Source organism: Pseudonaja textilis, chromosome 2 (genome assembly GCF_049901715.1).
Source record: "Pseudonaja textilis isolate UNSWEBS1 chromosome 2, rPseTex1.2, whole genome shotgun sequence".
Lineage (NCBI taxonomy): Eukaryota > Metazoa > Chordata > Lepidosauria > Squamata > Elapidae > Pseudonaja > Pseudonaja textilis.
The window spans coordinates 165,484,442-165,510,051 of NC_141991.1; the positions used below are offsets into that span (position 1 = coordinate 165,484,442).

Sequence of the window (25,610 nt, forward strand, 5' to 3'; positions counted from 1 at the left end):
GCAACTGTTGTAACATATCAGTATGCTCACAGTGCCATCTCAGGTGCAGAGAAAACATATCAAAGTTGGCATTAGTTTCTAGTGCCAGGGCAAAGCCTTAGCTATAAATGTAGGGTGGGATACCAGTATTAAAATAATTAAAGCCAAAAGAGAAAAATAAAGCAGAAATAAAAGTTATTTGTAACCTTGTTTCACAGCAGTCTGCAAAAGAAAAACCATATATAAATTTAAGCTGGAGGGGAGGAAGAAATTTAGAGTTAGGATGATTGGCATCCTTGCTAACCAACTATTATGGTGGATTTATTGAGCTAACATCAGGGAGTGAGAGTTCCTGACCCCCATTTTGCAGCTACCTTGTTATTTTTTAAAAAATTATTTTCTGGCACCAGGAGCCAAAAAGAGCAGGGCAATGAAGTAACTGCATCACCAGAGGGCACAAGATGGAAATTGAACTGCATTTCCCACTTTTTTTTTTTAAGCTAACAATGTCCAGAATTTGTGGAGGCTTAACATGCCTCTTTGATTTGATTTCCCACTGAAGGTTGGTGGGAAATACTGCCATTATCAAACAACTGAAAGGGCAATTTTGAGAGGAGAGAAGGCAAGGAGCTGCAGGGAGGAGTGTGTGTGTGTGTGTGTGTGTGTGTGTGTGTATTGTTTACAAAGGTCAATTTGAAAATAGTGCGAAAATTGCCAGATTCTCCCATGGAGATTTGCTTCCCAGACCAAATTTCTATTCAGGACCCAGTCATGAGTCTCTGGGTATCATTCTTACCTTTGTTAGCTTCTCCAGATGTTGGAGGGTTGCAAATTTGGGTTTTAGTAAAACAAAATGACCCCACTGCCATTCTTGTGGCTTTTGTTAATATCTGCCTGCCCTTTCAGCCTTTAGCAAGTATGGGAAAGTCAGGTAGCAGGATGATATTCTCTCTGCAGAAAAACTAATACATATATCATACACCACCACACATTTGACAACTTACCCATACATCACAATACACATTAAAAGAAACATTTGTTGCATGGTTGTGACCTCCATCTCCACTTTGGGCACAATAGCACAAAATAGGTTACTTTTTATCAAGTCTCACCAATATTTTTTTAGACAATTTATTGCAGAACAAAACTTTAGCACAGGGAAAAAAAGCTTGGATTTAGGCTTACCACGTCTGGCTACCTGTGAGAGTGAATTATCATCCTGTGGTCTGGAATGAACCTCCTGTAATGATTTTTTTTTTTTGCCAGATGCGCATTGCAGGGAATGACTTTAGGTTGAGGAATCGGTAGGCAAGCTATGCTAGAGGGAAACAGATGCAGAATTATCCCTCTTTTTTAATGAAAAATCCTCAGTAATTTCCAAGGAACTCAAGACCAACTTTCTCAGGATTGGAAAGGTCACTTCATCATGCTTGCTGAAACACTAAATACTTAAATGTCATTTCAAACTTTGAACATCATGGCACTCAGGAAATATCATTGAAAGTATCATTGAAAGAAAATCACTAATAAATATTACCTGTTTGTTGCACTGCAGAACAAATCTGTTAAAAATAAAATGCCTTAATTTTGCCTTAATATAAATGTTGCCAATTTTCTGAACCCTTTGCTTTTTTTGTATGACTTTGGAAATTTGTGGCTTTTCTGTGATAGATATCATGAAGGCAGCAATGGTTCCATCCTGGTTTAATTTGGACTTACGAGACACTATCACTGTAAATGCTATCTTAAGCTTGGTTTATTTCTATACAATATTTACTGTAATTCTTTTTTGACTGAGATAGATGAAGCTCAAATTTTTACAGAGTTGTTCCAAACTGTGGAATTGTTATCTTCAAAGCAAGTCAACATTTCAGCACTGGTACATAACATCAAGCCTATTCATGTTCACTTCATGTCCACATGGATTTTCCACTTCGTTAGGAACTCCATTGTGTTACTATTCCACTCATATCAAGTGACCTTATGTAGCAAGAACTGTCCATGCATACCCTCTTTGCTGAATATATGGACATCCGGCTAAATTGTAAGATCCAGATATAGCCTTCATGTTTAAATGTGCATGCTAACATTTATTTATTCATTAAATCCATAGGGCTGCCCAATTCACCTACCCATTCTTGCTGCCTTACAATTTGCAGAAACATGAAAACAATGAAATAGAAATGGGATGCAGTAATATTTAATATGACAAACATTCAAAACAGAAAAGGGAAATAGAGTAATAACAGAATAATGGAGAAACAGAAATGACCAAAAAAAGGATTAACTGAGGCCAACCCACACATATTAGTCAAGTTCTCTCTCTCTATAGATTGAGCATCAGTATTACTTTTCAGCTTTATGGGTATCTTTTCTGGATCTGCCCAGTACTATTTAAAATATTTATCAGATTGTTACTTTCCACCTCATACATTTGACAATAAACATTCCAGCCACAATATATATCAGAGCATCTTTCTTGTTTACTGGCTTATGTTTGTTTTCCTCACTAGGTATGTACTGATGTAAAAATATCTCCAAAGCAAAAGCTGAGATTTCAGGAAATCGGAAGCACTGGATCTTTTTTTTTTAAACTGGCTTTTTTTTTCCACCCTAAATTTGCAGAGGGAGAGCATCAGTGAGTGATAGATCATCCGATGGCAGTAGGCAACCTGCAAGTCATGTCAAACTCACAGTGGATGTTCAAAAAGATGTGCTACATGGACATTATGGCATTGAAGTTTCTCATAAGTTCCCCCTCTTGATCACATCAGTTGCTGCAGGTAGAAAACAGTTTTCCCTTCTCACATTTTCCTGATGTTGAAAATTGTCTGGAGAAATACAAAGCTGTGGTTTTGAAAAGACAGATGCCTTAAAAATATGCTGATCTCTGACATTGTCTTGATCCCAAGCTAATATACATAGTCAGATAGAAAAAACTGGCTGAGTCCAGGCTCTGGAATTTTTGAAAGAATAGAGAATTGGGCACAATAGCAACAGCATTTAGATTTATATACCGCTTCATAGTGCTTAACAACCCTCTCTAAGAGTCAGCATATTATTGCCCGCAACAATCTGGGTCCTCATTTTACCAACCTCGGAAGGATGGAAGACCGAGTCAACCTTGAGCCTGGTGAGAATCGAATTGCCAAACTGCTGGCAGTCAGCAGTCAGCAGAAGTAGCCTGCAGTACTGCACTCCAACCACGGTTCCTTTCAGCCTGCCGGAGGGAAGCTGGTAGTCAGATCTTGCTGGGATGTCAATCTAAGCAGATACCAGTATTGCCAGCCCCTGAGTGCCTTGCATCAGTCAGGAGTGGAGAACAAAACAGCATTTGGAAGGACAGAACGTTGTGGCAGGTTATGTTGAGAAGGAGACTGTCCTTTCTGCCATTAGTTCTGCTAGAAAGGAAGTGCTGCTGACAAGGGCAGTGTGGGCTCGTCGAAGGGCGCCCATTAAGAACCTTTCAATAATTTGGATTCAGATTTCCAAATTGTAGGCAAGCAATGCCAGGTCATCTTACATGGCTTCAGTTTCTTTACCTGCACACTCTCATACGAGCACACATGCATTTGTTTGTTTGGGGGCGATGTTGTAAACAGGAAATGCCAAGTGTCTCCCTGACAAGGCTGATGTTTTGCAGGCAGCACTGCTGATGGGAAGCTTCTGCCAGGGGATCGCATCCTTGCAATAAACAATGACGCAATGGAAGACCTTACCAGTGAACAAGCAGCTGCTCTTTTAAGGTGCAGTATGGGGAGTCTCCCCCAGGGCAAAGGGGGGGCAGATGGCTAAACTTCACATCAGCGGCTGACTTTCATGCCATGTTAGCTTGCAAGAGCTTCGCTTTCTCTCCTCTCTTCAGCTGAGCACCCCAGAAAACCATACCCTATTTTGAAGCTGGTATGCTATACTCAAAAGCATGTGAGGTATTTTTGGTATAGGTAGTCCTTGACTTACGACCATAATTGAGCCCCAAATTTCTGTTATTAAGTGAGACGTTTGTTAAATGAGTTTTGCCTCACTTTACGAGGTAGCCACAGTTGTTAAGTGAAAAACTGCAGATGTTAAGTTAGTAACCCTGGCTGTTACACGAATCTGGCTTTAGCGTTGACTCAGCTTGTCAGAAGATCGCAAAAGGTGATCCCGTGACCTTGGGACCCTGAAACTGTCATAAATATGAGCCAGTTGCCAAGCACCTGAAGTTTGACCCCATGATTATGGGGATGCTTTAAAAGGTCGTAACTGTGAAAAACAGTTACAAGTCACTTTTTTCAGTGCCACTGTAACTTTGAATGGTCACTAAATGAACTTTTGTAAGTTGAGGACTACCTGTAATGATATGCAGCAATAACATTGAGAGGCAGGAGGCAGAGGTGTAGATAGCCTGCTGAAGATATTTCAGCCCACCGGAGGAGGGAGGGCATAGGAAGTGTTTCAGAAGGGACCCTCCCTGGTTTTCTGGAGAGTAAAAAGAAAAGAGGGGAGAAATACTTTTTAGTCTTGCAAAAACATGTTATTATAATCTTACAACAAAGATATAGCCAGTGTTCCTGCTTGAACTACCTTGCAGGGATAACAGTTTCACAGGAAGTAATGCTATTCAAGAGAAACACGTTTAAAACATTCTGACCTAACTGAAATAATTTAACAGTTCTTTGATCCTGGCTTGTCTTTAAACACAGAGAATTGTAGTATGAAAACAGGAACATCCATTTTTCTTTGTGGTGTTTGGCAGTAATGTGCGTATTTGTTTATGTAGCATATCATCGGGATGCGTAGCACTTTGGAGAGAATAACAAGGCAGGTTTCCCACACTGCTTTGAGACTGTTTGCAGTCTCAGCTTTGGCCCAGGTGAGATAACAGAAATCAAAATGGTAAAAATTAGGAAGCACTAACAAAGCTGCTGAAGCTGCATGGGAATTAGTTACAGGCTCAGTTATAATAAATTAGGAAGGCTATTAGTACCAAATTCTTCACTGAAAGCATGCATTTTGAGAAGGCATTTGTAGCACATGTAGGGGCATCCAGGTACTGTATTCTTGGAGGCTGTTTCAAGTAAGGGAGAGGAAGGAAGAAAGGATGAAGCTGTTTGAAAGAGTAGAAGAACCTTGGATGGTGGCATTAAAAAACTAAAGTTCATAAGCTGGAGCTTATTTGGTTGTTGGAAAGAGAAGAACTGGCTGGTCGATTTGTGAAGGACACTGAAATTTAGAGCAAACAACCTGTACTAAATTATGGAATGAACAGGAAGACATTATAGCAATCTAAGGAGTATCATGTGACCAGAGCAATGAGAATAGGGGATGGTTTGGGCATGTGAATAGAGCAATGTAAGATCAGATCAATTAATTTAGGCAAATTTAGTTTAGGCAAGATTAGGAAGGTATTGGCCCAAAGTATTCCTGGAGGAACTTTTAAAGTGTTATTAAAAGGAAAGTGATGTAATTTGAAAGACTGTATATGTGGGCATCAAATGATTAATCCAAAACTATGAGCATGTACAACAGGGTGAATGGTAATACGGCTGCTGGATACAGAGAGTATAGAGAAAGAAGGAGGTGGCAAGATATTTTCTCTAATTGAGATTGATAGCTACTTCCAAGCTAAATATGGATGGAACTGAGGGAATCTGGGGTGGGAAAGGCAGAGTTGGAAATCACCTGCCCTTAGAGGAACACGTAATCCTCAACTTATGACCAGAATTGAACCCAACATTTCTTTTGCTAAGTGAGACTGTTGTTAAATGTGTTTTGCCCCATTTTAGGACCTTTCTTGTGAATAACAGCAATTGTTAAGTTAATAACATGATTGTTAAGTGGGCTCACCCATTGGCTTTTCTTGTCAGAAGGTTGCAAAAGGTAATCACGTGACCCCAGGGCACTGCAACCATCGTACCAGTTGTCAAGCGTCTGAATTTTGATCATGTGACAATAGGGATGCTGCAACAGTCATAAGTATGAAGAACAGTCATAAGTCACTTTTTTCAGTGCCATTGTAACTTCAAACAGTCATTAAATGAACTGCTGTAAGTCAAGGATTAGCTTTGTTGAAAATGATGCAGTGTTTTTGACTTTTATAGTAATGTCTTTGGATAAAGCCATTTAGTTGGGGGGAGGAAGGGGGGGGGTGTTCTCCTTGTTTCCCATCCTGTGTATTCAAACTTGTGTTGTTTTATTATATTGTCTTAACAGGGAATCGCAAGGCGCTCTCCAGTTTACAGTTCTGCGATGCACCTCGGTAAATTGCCCTCATGTACCACTGGTGTTTGAGTTACTCCTTGGAGGGTAAGGTTTGGCCTCCCAATGGGTATGCAAATGAGAATCACAAATACGAAGCTCCAGGAGGTAATCTTAGAGATACCATGGGTGGAAAATATGCCCAGATAAGGGACTTAATGCATCGTGGGCAAAGATGGTGAGATGCTTGCCAATAAAAGTGAGGTAAAAGGGTTTAAAGGGTGGCCAAGTTGACATCACTGGACTATTGTCACCCAGTATGCAACATCAAGCAGAGTGTTGGAATTGGGTTCAAGCTATATATTACATGCAAATGTGCAGAGCAGGATGTTGTCAAATAGTTTAGATGGGGGAAATTGATTTTGGAAAGAGTAGACAGTAAAAAGTTTTTTAAAAAAGGTACCTGGGCATACTTATTCAAGAGCTTTCAGTGCATTATCCACTGATCTCAGCGGCTTACAAAAAAACATACTTACACTGCACTGTAATCACCCGACATCTGCAAATTCTGAAAATATCATTTTTGCTTCCACAACAGAACTTTTCTGCCCACCCACCACCCCCCATACCACAGTGGTTTACCTTTGAAATACAGGCCTGACCCTGCTTAGCTTTCTAGCCCAAACAAGTCTGGTTAGATATTGCCTCTCACAAGTCCAAATATATGTATGTATGTCTTCATTTAAATCCATCCAGGAAAGGAATGGATTGATGGAAAGGAAAATATGAATTTGTAGTAGGTAAATATAACTGCAGTCCATCCCAACATCTCCTTCCAGAAGCAATTTTAAACTAACATTTAAATGCATTTGTATTCTATAATTTCCAGGCTCCTGTATAATGCTGGAGTCCCCATTCAAGCAATCAATGACTTGAGTGCCACCATACAGACATACGAAGTCGCTCTCTTATAGAAAGTTAAACCATTTGGACCATCTTGCGCAGGATTGTTCCCCAAGAATATGCAACTGCAACTCTGTGTGTTCAGTCAGCAAAGAATTGCAAATTAAGAAGCAAAATAAGTACACTAAGAACACACTTATTTGAGTTTTTTTTTAAAAAATAATCTAGACAGCCTAATACAGGAGGGAGATACAGGGAATTGTGCTGCTGCCTTTTTCAGTAGTGCACCCTGGGCTTTTGGTCCTCTTGTCCTCATTTATTCGTACCTATTTCCTATATTCTTGCTCATGTTTATACTGTTATCTTGTAAGCGATTGACAAATCAAATAAATAAAAAGTGTTGCCCTGGCTGCAGAAGGCTTGCTTGGCCCTGGTCCATCCCAATTGTCACAATTCTCCAGGGCTTCCAACTTGCCACTCCAGATTCTTTATAGCTGAAGATCTTACAGATAGACGAGATGAGAGCTTTCATCATGCAAAGTGTCACGAAACAGTGCCCTAAATCTTGCTTTTGTGTGCAGATGTATCTGTGGGTAATAAAATAAAACCTACTCTGAAATTACGGGGAAACTAACATAGTCAGGGTGCATAGCATTTCAAGGAGAATAACACTGCCTTGAGACTTTGCAGTCTCAACGTTGGCTCAGGTGAGATAACAGAAATCAAAATGTGAAAATTAGGAAGCACTAACTAAGCTGGCGAAGGGGAATCAAGACTTAGTTATAATTAAGTTAAAATAAATTAGGAAGGACATTAATGCCAAACTCTTTACTGAAAACATGCATTTTGAGAAGACATTTGTAGCATATGTAGGGATCAGAGGTGGTATTCAGCAGGTTCTGACCAGTCTGGAGAACCGGTAGCAAAATTGTGAGTAGTTCGGAGAACCGGCAAATACCACCTCTGGCTGGAGATTTTACAGTATCCTTCCCCTGCCATGCCCACCAAGCCACGCCCATAGAACCGGTAGTAAAAAAATTTGAATCCCACCACTGGTAGGGATATCTAGCAAGTATTCTGGGAGGCTGTTTCAAGTAAGAGAAAGGAAGGAAGGGTTGTTTGAAAGATAGAAAATCTTGGATGGTATTATTAACAAGTAAAGTTCATAAGCTGGAGCATATTTGGTTGGTGGAAAGAGAAGAACTGGTTGGTCAATGTATCTGTGGGTGTAATAAAATACAAACCTATTCTGAAATAGTTGATAAACTGACGGTGGTAAAATAAACTTGTTTTCTGTTCACTCTGGTGAGTTGTACAGTATTGACAGAAGTTCTGAGTTGTTTGGGGCATGTGTGAAACCAACTACTTGGAACTAGACCCCCTTCGCTGTTCATTTGCATTTATTTCTTAGACCTGCTAATTCAAGAGATTGCATGGTTCTGGGATGTTCCTTTTCTCTCCTGATTTTTTAATAGATTTAATTGTAATTAAAAATTTACTATCAGCCCTAACTCAGGAAGTACATGCATTAAGGGATGATAGAAATTGAGAAGACATTGAGAATTGGCATCGCAAGATGTTCATCCATATTTGTGGTGGGATGCAGCAAAAGTTCAATTTGTTTCCAGATAATTCCGGGTTTGTTTAGTTTACGGCTGCTGAAAACCACTGCAGTGAAGAGACATGAAAGAAACTGATAAATGCAGTGTTGATAGTTACCAGTGTTTTCCCCCCCAACTAAGACAATGCAAGAATTCAGGGTGTCTCTGGTGATGAGTTGAATAGTGGAAGATGATACACATCTTCACTCAGCAGATCGTTACAAAAAAACAGATTACTCTGGCTTGTCTTCACTTAACATACAGTAAAATTTTGTCTACTAAAAGGCAGTGTTGATGGCCACTAAATCAGGGGTCTCCAACCTTGGCAAGTTTAAGACTCGTGGACTTCAACTCCCAGAATTCCTCAGCCAGCTGGACACCCCTGCACTAAATAACTGTCACTCTGATAGCAATTAGTCATGACAATTAAGAGATTCCATCTTTAAAAGCAGGATCCTTCCATGTGCCACTTCTTATGAACAGGCATTCTAACTCCTACAGGACTACCTTCCAGATGTTTTATGTTACCCTAGCCCACAGATGTGAAACCCACAGCATCGCATTGCCATCACATAACATTTCACAACATTTTTTTCCTTTGAGGAGCTGGGGTGGGTGTGGTCATGCATGACACATCCAGCCCACGCAGGCCACCAGTTTGACACCCCTGCCGTAACCCATCCCATTCATTCATTTCAAGCTGGGATTGTTGAGAATTACAAGGGGTGCTCCCAGTTGAGAAGAGTTTCTTCAAAGGCTGAATGTGAGCTGTGTTTTGTTTGACTGTTGTTAATGAAAGTCATTGGTCCTGAGGATAAGGTTAGGAGTTGTGATCCTGGGCATCTAAAAATCATCTATTAAGAAAAGCTGCTCTAAGAATTCAGGTTGTACTCTTTCATGCAATCTATGTTAGTCGGGCTAAAGGGAATTGTAACTTTAGAGCTGGCTGCTCTAAAAAAAATTGCAGAAGGAGATTGGGCCAGTGTTGATGGGCAGAGACCACCATTAACATTTTTTGAGGACTTGAAATCCATTTTTCTTAACTATGCTGCCTATTTTAGGGCTTATGGTCTAGTTTTCACATGTTTATACCCAAGAAAAATACATGAAACCTTGCTGGTGGTTCCTGGTGGTTATGGTCTGCTGAGGGAGATGGGTCATTCTGAAATGTGATAGATAGATAGATAGATAATAGATAGATAGATGATAGATAGATAGATAGATAGATAGATAGATAGATAGATAGATAATAAAAAATAGAATAAAATAAAATAAATAATAAAATAAAATATTCTAGGAGTTGGAACAGCATGGTGATCTACAGATAAAGACTCTGGCCTCTCACCTGGAAGGTTGAGAGGTCAATCCTAGGCAGTGGCAAATATGTCTATCAGGGCACAAAGAGAAAATATCTGTTGCAAACTTTCCATAGGTGTCAGGAAGGGCATCAGGCCAGTAAATGCTCAGCTCCATTCCGTCACCCTGACCCCCACACTAAAGCAAGGGATTACCAAGGGGAAAAAAATTTCAGGAGGTTTTTTTTTTTTTAAAAAAAGGAGGAAATGGTGGGAAGATTCCAAATTACCCACCTTTTGTACTTGATGGTCTGTTGCTCTGGTCCAGCAAACTTTTGATGGCCTTACTCTTCTTGTGATTCTGTTTCAATTTCTGTTGTGAGAAGGCATTAAAAGATCTCAGAATTTGTTACCACGTTGTATAACAGTTTGCCAACCCAGTGCTTTTGTTTTTCAGGGTGGCCATAAATCATCCTTTCTTACAGCGGAAAAAAGAGCCAGGCTAAAAACAAATCCTGTAAAAGTCCGTTTTGCGGAAGAGGTTGTCATGAATGGACATAATCAGGTTTGTGTGAATGCTATTATTATCAAGCCATATGGAATAGTTGGCTTTCAAATTTGACAGGTAAACCAAATTACATGCTGTATTAAGATAACTGCACTAGCTGAAAGTGATCATGAAATGAAGACAGCGTGGCCTTTTCACAACTGTTATCCCCTCCAACTTAAATACATTAGCACTTTGTCAGATAGATTCATGGGCTCAAGGTCATTTGAACCGAGTAGGATGCCAATGAAAAATAAGCAAAAAATCTTTCTTTCCTTGCTAGAAGGAAAAAGCTTATTAAAAATATATGTTTCAACCTGATACAGTAAATACACTGAAATCAAATTGTCCTTGGCAGGGGTGGGATTCAAATTTGTTAACAACCAGTTCTGTGGGTGTGGCTTAATTGGTGGGCATGGCTTGGTGGTCATGTTATTGGCTGGGTGTAGCCAACTCAATACCACTCACCTTGAGGCACGCATTTCCTTGCCTGGCCTCATGACTGTGGGGATGCTGCAACAGTCGTAAGTGTGAAAAATGGTCATGTCACTTTTTTCAGTGCTATTGTAACTTTGAATGGTCACTCCACACAAGCAAAGTACCAACAAAGGAGGGGGAAAAACTCCAGAGAAGTTCCTGAGACAGGAAGCCTAGTCCTGCAAAGAATATAGTAAGGGTTAACGGAGAGGCAGTTTCTGTAAGCAACACCAGAATGTTTCCTTCCTGCCTTCCTTACAGGATTAGGCCAGTAATTTCTTCTAACAATCGGTTCTCTGAATTGCTTAGAATGTTAACAACCGGTTCTAGCGAATAGGTGCGAACTGGTAGAATCCCACCCCTGGTCCTTGGTATTCTTGGAAAAAGAAAATGGAATGGAATGACAATGTTAACAGGGACATCTACAGGGGAATGGGAGAGTCAAAAAAAGTCAAAATGGTAACCATGATCATGAATTGAAGTCCAGGGATTTTTTTTTAAATATACGATTCAATTGTGCAATCACGGAAGCCATCTTAAATTTTTGTAACCCCTTTGCAGATATTCTTGAATTTTTCTGTGCATGAACATATTTTTAGGCACACTGTTTCTCCTGCTGGGGTATTGACAAACAATGTAACTGCAAAATTGTCAATCTAAAAAGTAGAGATCATCTGCATTTCTCCGAGTTTTGTTAAACAATAGTCTCCAGCACCTCTCATTATTGGCTAAATTGACTGCTGTTGCTGGGAATTCAGATATAGTTGAGAAGCTCATCCGCTTGGGGTATTAACAGAACGCTATTTTTTTCCCCATTCCCTTTTTGTTTACAAAATTGTGAACACTTTGCTACAGGTCATACCTGGCAGAGATGAATAAAACCTTCCATTTTGCTTTGGCTCAGTTTCCCCCCCCCCCTTTTTTTTCCAATTAAGTTGACCTCAGTTTGAAGTTTTCACAAATATTCCTATCTGCTTTTGCGTGCATCTTCTGGTAATATGCATGGACACGTTTCTAGAAGACACATTTTATCTGCCGTTTTCTTTAATGCAGTCAATTTTCATATATCGTGTCCACTGAGGCAATGTACTTTTCTTCAAAATATTTAATATGCGTATTTTTAATTTGAAAGCTATGTGGAAAAAATTCAAATATTGCATGAATATCACTGCAGTTCCAAACACGGGTTTCTTGGAAAATGTGAAATCAGTGGTTTTGCATTAGGGTGCAAACCAGACCTATTGTTCTCCCATTTATAATCACGTTGCTCGCTGTCTAGCCTTATTTTTCGGCTCAGTCAAGGATTATGAGCTCATGAATGTATAATAGGAGGCATTGTTTTACATATAGGGATCTCTCTAAGTCCATCCGCTCTATCCATGCAGGAAGATAACTTTCCCAGATACTTTTATAGTACTTTTCCAAATGGCACAGCAACCTTCGCAGGAGGGCCCATCACAGTAGTCCTTTTTAATGGAATATTACTGAAGCTGAAGTAAGATTTTTTTGGAAAAATCCCAGAAGTGCTTTCACAGTGTTGGCCTGAAGGCATAAATTGTTGATGAGATGAAATGCTTTTAAACCTTACTTTTCCAAGGTAAGGCTTGTATATCACCCCACGGCAATCTTCTGCACGAGTCATCTGAGGAATCTGTCTATGTAAATGATGGTCTCCCCTCAGTTCTGCTATGCTGCCTCATGATGGGAAGGGAGGTGTAATGCTAGGAGGAATGAACAAAGAATAATGGGAGAATATACCACGAGTATAATAACCCCAGTAGGCTTACCAAGGCTTGAAGGTCATCCCAGCTGCCCAGCTAAAGCAAGCAGGCAAGCATGGCTATTGGCCAGCAGCAATATAGAAAGATGTTGAAAGTGGATGCCAGCATTCATTCATAATGTGTGGGACAATGCAAAGATGAGTCACTTCCACATGATGCTGAGAAAACCCCATGGATAGACACAATAAAGTGATTGATTATATAGTACAGATAGTCCTCGACTTTTGACCACAATTAGACCAAAATTTCTGTTGTTAAGTGAATTTTGCCCCATTTTACGACCTTTCTTGCCACAGTTCTAAGTGAATCGCAGCAGTTGTTATCTTAGTGAAATGGTTGTTAAGTGAATCTGGCTTCCCCATTGACTTTGTGTCAGTCTGTGCTCCATTCAAAATCCAAGAAAGAAATACTTAAGACTCCATAGATTAGAGAAAAGAATTATTTTACTGAAAAATGAAATGGTAGCATCAAGTAAGATTCTGAATCTGAGAAATTAGGCGCGCAGATCACCTATACAAAGTGATGGAATTGTTCCCACCCCCCAAAGTTCAAAAGATTCTTCCAATTAAAAGTTCTGGATATGATCATGTGGACGTCTTCAGGTGGTGATGAGGCCTCTGTCCATTGACCTTGGCATATTTTGATAAAGATTTGCAGCTGCGCAGAGAAAAGAAAGCTAAACAAGAAATAGAAACCTAAAAGCAGGAATTTATACTCCCCCCCCCACTCCTCATTTACACAACACAAGAATGTAACACCTCCAGCTCTCTTCCCAGACAATTCCCCCCTCCTCCCCCTGTTACTTATGGCAGCCAAAAGATGCAAAGTAGTAGCAGAAGATCTTGAAGGCTGACACTTTGCTTGTCAGAAGATCGCAAAAGGTGATCGCGTGACCACAGGATATTGTAACCATCATAAATATGAATCAATTGCCAAGCATCCGAATTTTGATCATGTGACCATGGGGATGCTGCAACAGTTGTAAGTGTGAACAATCATAAGTCACTTTTTCCAGGGCTGTTGTAACTTTGAATAGTAATTAAACAAACTGTTGTAAGTCGAGAAGTACCTGTATTGAATTATGGGCCTCCCTTGGGTCAAAGGGCACCCAATATCCTAATGAAGAAGAGCTGATTGTGTTTGTCACATGGCTAGAGCAGAGCCCTTTGGGAGTTGCCATGCAGGAAAAGAAAATCTAAAGTTACAAAGATAAAATTCCAGTGGGAACATGACACAAGCCCAATGCAGAAAAAGATGAATCAATTACACCTTGACATCTTAGGTGTCAGCGAATTGAAATGGATTGGAATTTCAGTCAGAAGATATTGAAGAAGAGAATAGTTTCTGCCTTTTAAGATCAACTGTCAATGATAAGGAACCAAAGGTCCAGAAATATGACACAGACCAACATTTGGTACGATAGTAGCAAATGTTTTGGTAAAAGATATTCAGATGCTATGACACGTCTATACCCCTAACAAGTGGGATCATGCATGACATGTTTTTTCTAGTGACACCCTACAGAAGGTGAAAGTTGGACTTTGAAGAAAAAGGGTAAAAAGAGTCTTTTACTTTCTTGAAAGTTGGTGCTGGGGAAGACCCTTGAGAATACCAGATATAGACCCCCCAAAAAATCCTCCACCCTATTCCTTGCTTTTTGTTCTGATTAGATCTATGCAAAATTAAAGGGTAAACTTATAGTGTGTTAAGATTCTTTTACATTTTTTTAAATTGCTGTTTGAGCTATTCAAGTGCCAGGAAGACATTAAGGCATTTAGAAAATCAGTCCTTATTTCTAGAGTTCATTATTCTTAATGAAGAAATTTTGAAAAAGGATTTCTTTGGGGGGATCTTAAAACAATGTAAAATGTTGAGCTAAAGAAAAATCCTTTGGCATTGCAAAAATTACCAACTATTCATATTTCTTTAAGGCCTATCTCTTCTTCAAAGTCTTTAAACCAATGGAACTCGTGTAAAAGAGATTTCTCAGGGCTCTGGTCCCACTGGCAAGCAAAACAAACCATGACTGCTGACTTGAGAACTGGCTGAATTAATTGAATCCTGCCAGTATAAAACAATAACAAAGAATAATAATATTCAATAACAAGAATAATAAACTCTATTCTGGATAAGGCAATAAACTAAGGTATTGGGAGAATGGCTGGAATCTGGAAATCACAAATTATCCTTTTTACTATCTCCAAAGTATGTGGCAATGCTTTAACTTTCCCACAAGGAGGCTGCTTTGTAGCACTGGAAGTAAATTTAATCTTTTGATTTGTCTCACTTGCACCCAAGAGACAACAGAAAGGCAAGCAACAGGAAGGCTAATTCTTTACTTAACATCATTTATTTCCTGCTCTGTAACCTCTGGCTTCCAGATTTCCCTGTTTTTTTAATTGTATCTGTCTATACAGTAAAATAAATGCTGAAAACTAAATATACAACAGCACCTCAACCTGACAAAATGTTCTTTAAAATGTAAATGTTCTCAAACCCTATTAAGCCTTGAAAGCCAGTAAGGGAAATCCCCAGAATTAAGCAAACTTTACTTTCTGCTAAGAACTCCTTTTGTTCCTCAGTAAATTGCTGCATATTTCAGACATAATTTGAGGGTCAAAAGTATTCACTGGATGCTGTCATTTGTGTGTTTGTCTAGGGAAGTTCTCTCCTGTGTATGCCCAATGTTCTCAAAGTCTATTTAGAAAATGGGCAGACTAAAGCATTCAAGTTTGAAGCAAACACAACGGTCAAGGTATGTTTATGTATAATATTGTGATTAAATGTTGGATTAGGAACTTTCACTTGGCAATGGTGGCCATTGAAGAGTTGGGCCTGTGAATATTTCTCAAACTCTCCTCTATATTGCAAGATGTTTTGTTGAGAGAAATTGAATAAAATGAGAAGAGATGCCCTTTAAACTCAATGACGAAAGCCAGAAGATGAATACATTGCTGCAGCATCTACTACAATAATGGAAAACATACTGTGGGCAGGTAAAGTAACAATCTGGTATATGATGGAAACTCTTGGATCCTCATGAACCAAACAACATAGTTCAGTATTTTTGTTTGCTGAAGTGACTTAAAAATAGAATAAGAAAGCAATCAAGTAGCCAACTTGCCTCATCCACAATGCTGCCTGTATTTTTTAACGCTTATAAATTTGGTTGGGACATGATCCACATTTATCCAAATAGCAGATTTTATCGCAGCCTATGGTTAGTGCCCTTCATTGCAAATTTTATGACTATATTTCTAATGTATGGTAATGTCAGAGAAATTAGTAGTACAAATCTTAATCCTCTATATCTCTGTGCTGGATTGTATTCTATTTTGATTCTAATCCACGTGGGTATTTCTTTTTTCAAATTGCTGTCAGATTACATTGCAGTCAACAATGGGAGTTCGTTGTCAGTAAGCTACACTAGCCAAGATTGTGTGCCAAAGAATTTTTATGCATTTGAATGGCTTCTCCATCATGGGTCAGATCTGCCATACCTTATGACGTGTGTACTGTTGAGGTAATTCCCCATTAGGAGAATGAGCGCATACAGGGAGACGTATTTGAGAGTAGTGTTTGAATAATACACACACAGCACACAGATACACTGTAAGTAAATGTAGGTTTTTTTCCTTTCAATAAAGGTTTTAGTCAAAGTTCAAAATAAGCAGTCCAAAAGTCATTCACAAGGTAAATCAGTCAGTTTTCAATCCAGGGATAATCCAATAACAAAGTCCAGTATCAAAAACAGTTCAGTATCAGACTTATATCAAATCCATGAATATCAGTCAATTAGAAAAAAATGGAGGAATGGCAATACTCTCCATCAGAAGGAAAAACAGAGACTGAGACTCACTCAGGCTCTCTTCTGAGACTAAGACCAAAACAATCCAGGTTTCTGGCTCCATCTTATGGCCGTTTGAGAAACCACACCCAATTACACTTTTTAGGATTCTCTTAAAGATACTTTAAAATGTCTATCCTGGGTTTATATATTTTCAACCCAAATAGTTCTTAGGTGACTTACATTCCTAACATGTACAATTATCCTTGTGAACAATTAAGCTCTCCAAGGACATCATTGTGTGGACCTAGATACTTTCTACATGTTGTTGAAATTGTGATTTTTTTTTTACACCCGTAATTGGTAGGATATTGTTCTTACTTTGAAAGAAAAGCTATCCATTCGAAGCATTGAACATTTTGCCTTGGTTTTGGAAGAACAGTATAATGTGCTCAAGATGTATCTTCTGCATGACGATGAGCTCATTGAACAGGTTAGTTTCACTGCTTTAGGACATTTCTGGTGGTGGTGGACAAATTAATAAACTTTTGCCCAGGGATACTGACCAGTGCAGGGAGCTTAGAATCGCTCACTTTGGCGTTTTGTCTTCTGTGCTTCATAATCCATAGATAGGGAGGGTACAAACTCCAATTATCAACTCCTATCAGCTTGGCCAGCATGGCTAGTGGTCACAGAAATGAGATTTACAGATCAGTCACATTAATAGAACCACGTCTCACACCTTCCAAAGTGGAAATATGTATCCCTTCAAAATATATGGCTGATGATGGAAAACTGGGGCTATTGATTCAGAACATTGCACTCTTGTAAACCTGTTTATATAGCAGCAGCCTTACTGAAATAATCCCAGTTTTCATGTATTGGTTTATAACCATAATAAGGATTTGATTTGATAGAATATCAGTTTCCCTAGAATCTATTTTCATAAACTCTTTTCAATACAGTGTTAACAGCTATCAATTGGTTATTCAAAGTAAAATTTTAAACGCCCTCTTAGAATTTGTATAATCTTATTACTAATGATAGCCCATAAATATTTACTTGATGCTGCTTTGATTTCTTTAAAGTACCATTGAATTATACTTAAGTCATGCTGAAGTGGATTTAATATAAGTTGCTTCCCTAATGAATCATCTTGAGATGAAGATAATACACTGATTGTCATACAAGATCTATTTCTTCCATTCTTTCTTCCAGAACGACAAGCACTCACCTTGTTATAATAGTAGACACTGAATGATTGAGTATTTGGAATTTTTAGACAAGAATTTCCATCCTTTTGGTTTCTTTGATGAGATCCACATAGATTAGAAAGATTTGAGTAATCCAAAATCCCACCCCTCATCCTTGGCAACTCTCTCTCTCTATATATATATATAACTCTGCACAATTTACTCTGCTTGTACCATACATGGAGAGGATCAAGAAGTTAGATGGGATTCTGAAGCAGTATTCAAAACTTTATATAACAAAACCCATCTGCCTTTTTGCTGGAAATTATCCAGACTTGTCTGAGCAGCTATAAAGTATTTAATACCTTGTTTATCAAAATATCTTAGCAGATAATCACTAGAGGTTGGTTTCCAATTCTAAGGACTTTTGTTATAGTAATAGCATGCTATAGACCAGCGGTGTCAAACACAAGGCCCTCGGGCTGGATCTAGCCCATGGGGTCATCCTAGAAAATGTAAGAGGCCGGCCTGCATCACTTCAACCCAGTCTACCCAATTGAAAGAGGAAACATCAGGCTGGCCTGCGTCACTTTGGCCCAATCTAACCAATGCAAAGAGGAAACATTGGGCCAGCATGGCTTTGGCACAGTCTACCTAATGCAAAGAGGTAACAAGAGCAGTTTCGGGAGTGGCATCAAGCTGGCCATGCCCACCCAGTTGGCCATATCTGCCTAGTTAGCCACGCCCATCCGGCCTCCTGAGGTCAACCACAGCCCTAATGTGGCCCTCAATGAAATTGAGTTTGACACCCTTGATCTACCAGTATCTATCTATCTATCTATCTATCTATCTATCTATCTATCTATCTATCTATCTATCTATCTATCTATCTATCATTTCTTCTTTGTTTCAGGTGGTTCAGAAGAAAGAGTCTCATGATTATCGATGCCTCTTCAGAGTTTGTTTTATCCCCAGGGACCCATTGCATCTCTTGCAGGAAGATCCAGTGGCTTTTGAATATCTCTACTTGCAGGTGATATGGGAATACACTATGAGCTTTTCTGACTTGGTTAGGTTTCATCAATAAATAGCATAAACCCAAGTATCAAACAAGTTTATTTATCCATAATAATGTTGGTGCCTTTACATATAGGGAACATACAGATGTGTATAACACAACACTACACAACACTAATAATACTTTTCAAGTTGTTTGAACATATTTGGAACCATTCAAGATTTAATCTATTTCAGAAATTTTGACTTTTAATTTTTACATGCATTTTATAATTACAGCAACAAACACGAAAAAATAAAGGCCACGTTGTGTGTCCAAATGTGATACATGTGCAGAAATAAGAATGGGGTGAGGATTGTATAGTAAATTGGGGTTTACTATACAATTTTGTGTTTCTGTATTAATTTATTTATGCTCAGTATACTGTAGTTTTAAAGATAATTGTTTCAGAGTACAGATAATTTTCTAAGGGGGCAGTTCTCTTTGTGAGATTAGGAAGAGGCTTGACAAATTTAACAGGTCATTAAGAAAAGAAAGCATTCTTAAGGGCCTAGTACCATCATTTATTGACTTAATTTGCATCTCAGGTTTAGAGAAAGCTAGTTTTCACTGGGGATAATCTATACTTTGAATCTTGTTAAATGCTTTTCACTTCGATGTTCAGTTTTCCGTGGATTCAGTTTCCACCCTATATCATGCCTTGTTCTTAACTGAATAAATGAAAAAAAAAAAAATAAACAACAAACTAAAAAGTCCAAGAAATTCTTCAGCAGTGACTGCTCTCTAACATACTTTAAGGCGCCTCTGTGGCACAGTGGTTAGAGTGCAGTACCACAAGCTACTTCTGTAGCCAGCTGCCTACAATTTGGCAGTTCAAATCCCACCAGGCTCAAGGTTGACTCAGCCTTCCATCCTTCTCAAGGTGGGTAAAATGAAGACCCAAATTGTTGGGGGCAATATGCTGATTCTGTAAACTGCTTAGAGAGAGCTGTAAAGCTCTATAAAGCACTATATAAGTCTAAGTGGTATTGCTATTGCTATACTGTCAAAAAATATAACAATACCCTAACATGAATAGAACCTTACACAGAAATTTCTAGATATTACATCTACTCAGATACACACAGAGGCTGCAACCACATTACATTCAACTTTATATAGTGTGCTTGTATTGTCTTACTGTATGAAAATAAATCAGTTTTACACTCTACAGTAGGTACTTGTTCGTATGTTGATTGCTTAACATAATGTCCCAGTCGGAATGTTATGGGTGGTTTATGGTTGCTAGAATTATTCCTGCTTTGCTTAGCTATATAAGTCACAATGCTCTAAGTCAAAAGCAGCTAAATAGGAAAGAAAGTAACTCAACTGGCAAAATAATAAGAATATTGTTTTGATAATCTGCCAAACTTCCTTTGTTTTGTTAAATAAAATATGGTCAAAAATAAACCATGGGTGAATATTATGTCTGAAAACAAATATAAACCTGTCTCTAACACACACCGACATATTCTATCATGTGAAATGTTAAAATAAATATACCACATGGATCTTTTGGTCAGTCTCTTTCTGTCCTAATTACAGAGAGAAAAAGTGGACTGAAAAATCTGCATTGGGTTGTCATGTGCATGTCATATCCCACTTGATTTCTCATATCAACATAGGTGATAGAACACAGAATAACAAGAGTTAGAAGGGACCCGGGAGATCTCCCAGTCAAACCCTCTACTCAAGCAGGAAACCCAGAGGTGGTATTCAGCAGGTTCTGACCAGTTCTGGAGAACAAGTAGTGGAAATTTTGAGTTGTTCGGAGAACTGGCAAATACACCTCTGACTGGCCCCGCCCCCATCTATTCTCTGCCTCCCGAGTCCCAGCTGATCGGCTGAGTCTTCTTTGGTTGTCCTGCACAGGGGAACAGAGCTGGAAAGCAGGTTAGTGGGGTGGGGAGGGAATGGAGATTTTGCAGTAACCTTCCCCTACCAGGCCTACCACACCATACCCACCAAGCCACACCCACAGCACTGGTAGTAAAAAAAATTGAATCCCACCACTGAGGAAACCCTATAATGTTCCAGACAAATGACTGTCCAATCTCTTCTTAAAAACTGGACGTGGGTTTCCAGATTCAGAAGTTACAAATTCTCTATCCAGCGAACGTGTGCATGTGCGAACCAGTCTCAAATTGTACATAACTCAAAAGAAATTAATTAAACACTGGGCTTTGCAACCATCCTAATTGCCCAACGGTCTTAACAGTAGAAATCACTTCTTACAGTAACAGGATTAGAGCAAATCCTGTTTAATCTAGCCTGGTGCAATTGTTTGTCTCTCCTCTCCCCTTGTTAACCCGGCCCTGTCCATTTCAGAGCTGTAGTGATGTTCTTCAGGAAAGGTTCGCTGTTGAGATGAAGTGCAGCGTCGCGTTACGGCTGGCCGCTTTGCACATCCAGGAACGGATAATCACCTGTGCTCAGCCACAGAAAGTCTCACTAAAGTATATTGAGTAAGTGAAAAGGCACTCAGTTGTAAAGTCCACTTAAAACTTTTTTAAGGAAAATACATGGCATTTAAAAAAAAAAACATTAAACCAACGAGTTCAAAGACAATCTGTCACATAGGTTGGTCTTTTTTTACTGGGTCGTTTGCATCGTTTGCTCTCCTTGGCCACCCACCTCAGGTGGATGCCTGTGGTTGAGAACAGTGCCACTTCTGCTTCTGAAGGCTAGCAAATTGCTGAAACTTACATTGCAGTCTTGTACTCTAAAACCTTCTGTAACGATTATAGGATGGTGACTGCAAGTTCTCCTGGATGATCATTTCAGGGTAGGGTTGTTGTTGTTTTTTCCTGATGCTGCAGGAAGGATTGGGGAATAGAGAATTTCATTTCTCCAACTCTACTCCGAAACATGAGAGGCAAAGACATCAAAAAAGCTATTAGTTTCCACATGAAGAGGAATCATCTCTTGCTGGACCCGAGGCAAAAGGTAAAGTGGCTTTAAGATATCTGGGAAGGTCACCCTCCAATGGATCTTGACTCTGCCATCGTCTTCCTTGTTAGGTCCTTTTTATTCCTGTATTTACTCTTATAGAACCTAATTTTTCCTTTCCCAAATACCAGTATATACTGTTGGAAAACAAGCGGGCACAATGACTCAGTGGTTAAAAGACATTGAGCTTGTTAGCTGGAAAGCTCTAACAGTCCAGATTTGAGACCCGAGCGCCATGTGACGGGGTAGGCATCAATCCTTGCCCCAGCTCCTGCCCGTCCAGCAGTTCGAAAGTATGCAAATGTGAATACATAAATAGGTACCACTTCAGTGGGAAGGTAACAGCGTTCCATGTGCCTCATCAGATAGTCATGCTGGCCAACTGACCACGGAAGCTTCTTCAGGCAACACTGGTTCCCTCGGCTAAGAAATAGAGATGAACACCGCCCTCTAGAGTCAGACAAAAACTGGGGAAACCTTTATATTTACTGTTGGAAAGAATAAGGAAGAATAGGGAATGTATTTCTATAATAATAAAATCAATTCTTTTATTAGTGGGACCGAGATGAAGCGCTAGAAGATGCTTCAGACATTGGCACTAGGAGAGACTAGAAAATATTTGTGGCCAGTAAAGTATAAAAAGGGGGGCTGTGTGGCTGTGTGTATAAATACAAATGATCTGGTCCTTGACTAAAAAAGGTGATTTGATCTCTCTGATTTTCATTAGAAAAATTAATGAGATAACAACACATGCTCCAAGAGCACAATGGTGGATCCATGGGGAATTTTAGGATGTGCATATGCTGTCGGTAAAAAAAGTAGGACCATACCTATAAAGATAGTTAATAATTGCCTATAATTTGTGATTTGAATATGGTTTTGTATTTATTGGGAATCAACTAATCTCATATTTTACTGTATTCAATGCTTGGGATAACATTATTAGTTAAAAGGAAACACAATATTTCTGTTCTGAGTATTACTCTGTGATGCCTTCAGAAATACTGACTGTTCCCAAGACTACAGATAATCCTCATTTAGTGAACACAATTGGAACCAGCAATTTGGTCACTAAATAAAGCAATCCCTAGGTGATACTACAGCTTATGATCTTACTTCAGCTTTCATTTTCTTTATGACCTGTGAAGATCATAAATACGAAGATAGGTCATAAAGTTACTTTTTCATCACTGTTGTAATTGTTGAATGATTGCTAAATTAGGCAGTCAGTAAACAAGAATAGCCTATATTTCTGATTCAGAGATGCCCTATAATACTGGTGGACAACTGGAACATTTGCCCCACTATTGTCCCACGAAGGTCATGGTAGTAGTAGCTTGCCATATTATTATTGACCCCAAATTTTATTGTATGAGTATAATAATAAATAAGAGGCTGTGGGACTACCAATTGTGAATATCTGGTTGTGTTAACTTTGCTTTTCCACAATTGCAGCATCTCCTTTCAGCAGCCCAAGTGCAATTGTGTTACCTGCAGATTCTTGGAGACCTGAAACTCTATGGAGGGAAAATCTTTAATGCCACACTCATGGTAAATTTATGATGTCTAATAGAAAATAAAATATGTATTTCAGGGCTATATATAATTGGTTTCTCGGTGCTCTCTGATATTGGTAATTTTCTCGTAGATACAGGTAGTCCTACTTGGGACCAGCAACTTTGCTGCTAAGCAAAGCGGTTGCTAAGTGGGAAATCACATGACTGCAACTATGTTTTCCAGCTTAAAACTGACAAGATTAATTAATTTCACACTTTCGGTTTTTGTTTGCCTTCCAACTACTCCCCACCCTTTGTATTACTGGAGTACCTGCTAATGTCTTGTACACATCAAAAGCAATGTGAGTGCCATGGGCACACTACTCAACAACTTACTCTCTTGAAATCCCTTCCTCTCCAATCTTCTTCCTCTGCAGGGGGAGCAGATGGAAGGGGGGGGGAAGCAAGTGATTTTCATTGGCAATCTCTCTTTTGCCTGATCCTTCCCCCTTTTCCCATAAGGAGAGATATTGGAGAGGAAGGGATCACAAGAGAATAAACTCCTTGGTCTTCTAAATATTGAAAGCAATGTAATCACACTGGAAGTCTGGGCCTAAAAGCCACAGGCACGCTATTCAAACAGCTTATAGTACTGGTCTTGAAATTTCTTCCCTTTCAATTTCTCCATTCTGCGATGCAGGAGGGGTGTTGGGGGAAAACAATTTATGTGGGCAATCTCTTCTTTACCTCACATTTTTCTGCTGCCAGCACAATCTGCTGGCTGTTTATATCTACAACCTAACAGAATTAATCAAAGAAGAAAAAATAGGAGTCATGTACACCATTCAATGTAAGGATTTTTACAGCCACTATGTAGGCCACACAGATGGCAGACTGTACCACAAACATCAAATGACAGAAAGAAGACATGAACAGCGCCTTAATCTTGTAACACATAGAGAGACTTGACCATAGCTTATACTAAGACTCTGTTAACATTTTAGAATATTGGGGAATTCCTGGAATGTGACATTCACACATATCAGTCACCAACAGACACACAAACTCTATTTGCATACTATTCAAAAGACATAATCAAAAGCCTAGAAAGGAAAAAATGATCCTGGAACACATCCTGTTCACAGCAGCCAACACCCACATTGGCAAAAAAAACAAACCAGGACCAGATAAACATTCAAGGGATAAATAACACCTTAATCAAGGAACCATTAAAAAGGAAGCCACACCCACACAAAGATTGGCAAGACAAGATGCTTAATATACATATATAAACAGCAGCTCTCCTTTCCACTGATGGTGTTATGCAGCCTGGTAATGAAATGTCTGCAAGAAAACATCCAAGCTCAAAAAATATCAAGGACCCAACAGTTAAGATTTCGTTTTTACAGCAAAATAGTATTTTTAGTGAATGTCTCAGCCTTTCCACCATTGCATTCAACTCTTCATGTTACAGTATGAAAGCTAGGTCATCTCTGTGATTTTGGGGATTTTCTCAAGGTCATTGGGAATGTCATGATGGAAGGAAACAGTTTGAATCCTTTATTTGAAATAGCTAGGCCTCTGTCTTAAAATGACTTTTCAGACACCTTGTCATCATTTGCACTTCTTATGGATTAAAAAAGCAGATATTTGGTGTTTATTGATTAGAATTGAACTGGTTGCCACATGAGCCAAAATAAAATTCAGTGATCAAATGCCAGGACACATGCATACATCACAGATTGCAATACTGATGCAATGACACAACCTAAAGTGTGGCAATGTTAAGTCATCTCTCACTGCTTGCATCAGAAGAAGTTCCTTGCTTCCTATGCGGTGTATAGATACCATTAAAGAAAGAAAGAAGGAGTGGCACTTTTCTGAAACAAAGGATGGCATAGTAATTCATAAATTGAAGCAAGAGCGGGGAGCTGTCACTCTTAGTAATGCTATTGTTCAGCTATTACTTTGAGGTATCCCTCTTACTTTCCTGACTGATGGAGATCTGGCGATTTTGCAGTAGGAATGGGAGGGCCATCTTGAATTCATGGAGGAAAGGCAAGATGAAAATAAAATAGTATCCATGTAGATGTCTCAGATTATACACCAATAAAAAAATGAAATAGTTCTATCTTATTGGACAATAGTTAGTTGTGGGACTAAGAGTGATCCTGAAGATGTACAGGCTGTAAACCAAGAAGGGTTTTAAACTGTTAGCACCTCGAATTATGCTGGCAACTATAGAGGTGGGGATAAAGAAGACTTTGTTTAGCCTTGGTCCAAGGTGAAACAATTGTCCATGACTGCAGCAAGTTTCAGAAATACTTTTTGCTGTTAATGTTTAATGTATAGCAATAAACAATGC

General features: G+C 39.1%; 1 protein-coding gene across 2 annotated transcripts in view; it reads left to right on the top strand.

Annotated features, from left to right (window-relative positions):
* Positions 1-25,610, top strand: part of FRMPD1 (FERM and PDZ domain containing 1) — a 78,760-nt gene that overhangs the window by 46,738 nt on the left and 6,412 nt on the right. The window contains exons 4-13 of one of the 2 annotated variants that reach the window (XM_026712765.2): positions 2,605-2,762; positions 3,623-3,725; positions 6,175-6,220; positions 10,416-10,523; positions 15,423-15,518; positions 16,918-17,043; positions 18,657-18,776; positions 21,129-21,265; positions 21,620-21,746; positions 23,205-23,300. In XM_026712765.2, the coding sequence (XP_026568550.2) occupies positions 2,605-2,762; positions 3,623-3,725; positions 6,175-6,220; positions 10,416-10,523; positions 15,423-15,518; positions 16,918-17,043; positions 18,657-18,776; positions 21,129-21,265; positions 21,620-21,746; positions 23,205-23,300 (1,117 nt within the window). Of the gene's footprint in view, positions 1-2,604; positions 2,763-3,622; positions 3,726-6,174; positions 6,268-10,415; positions 10,524-15,422; positions 15,519-16,917; positions 17,044-18,656; positions 18,777-21,128; positions 21,266-21,619; positions 21,747-23,204; positions 23,301-25,610 lie in introns of those variants that run through there. The other variant, XM_026712769.2, reaches the window with a different exon arrangement.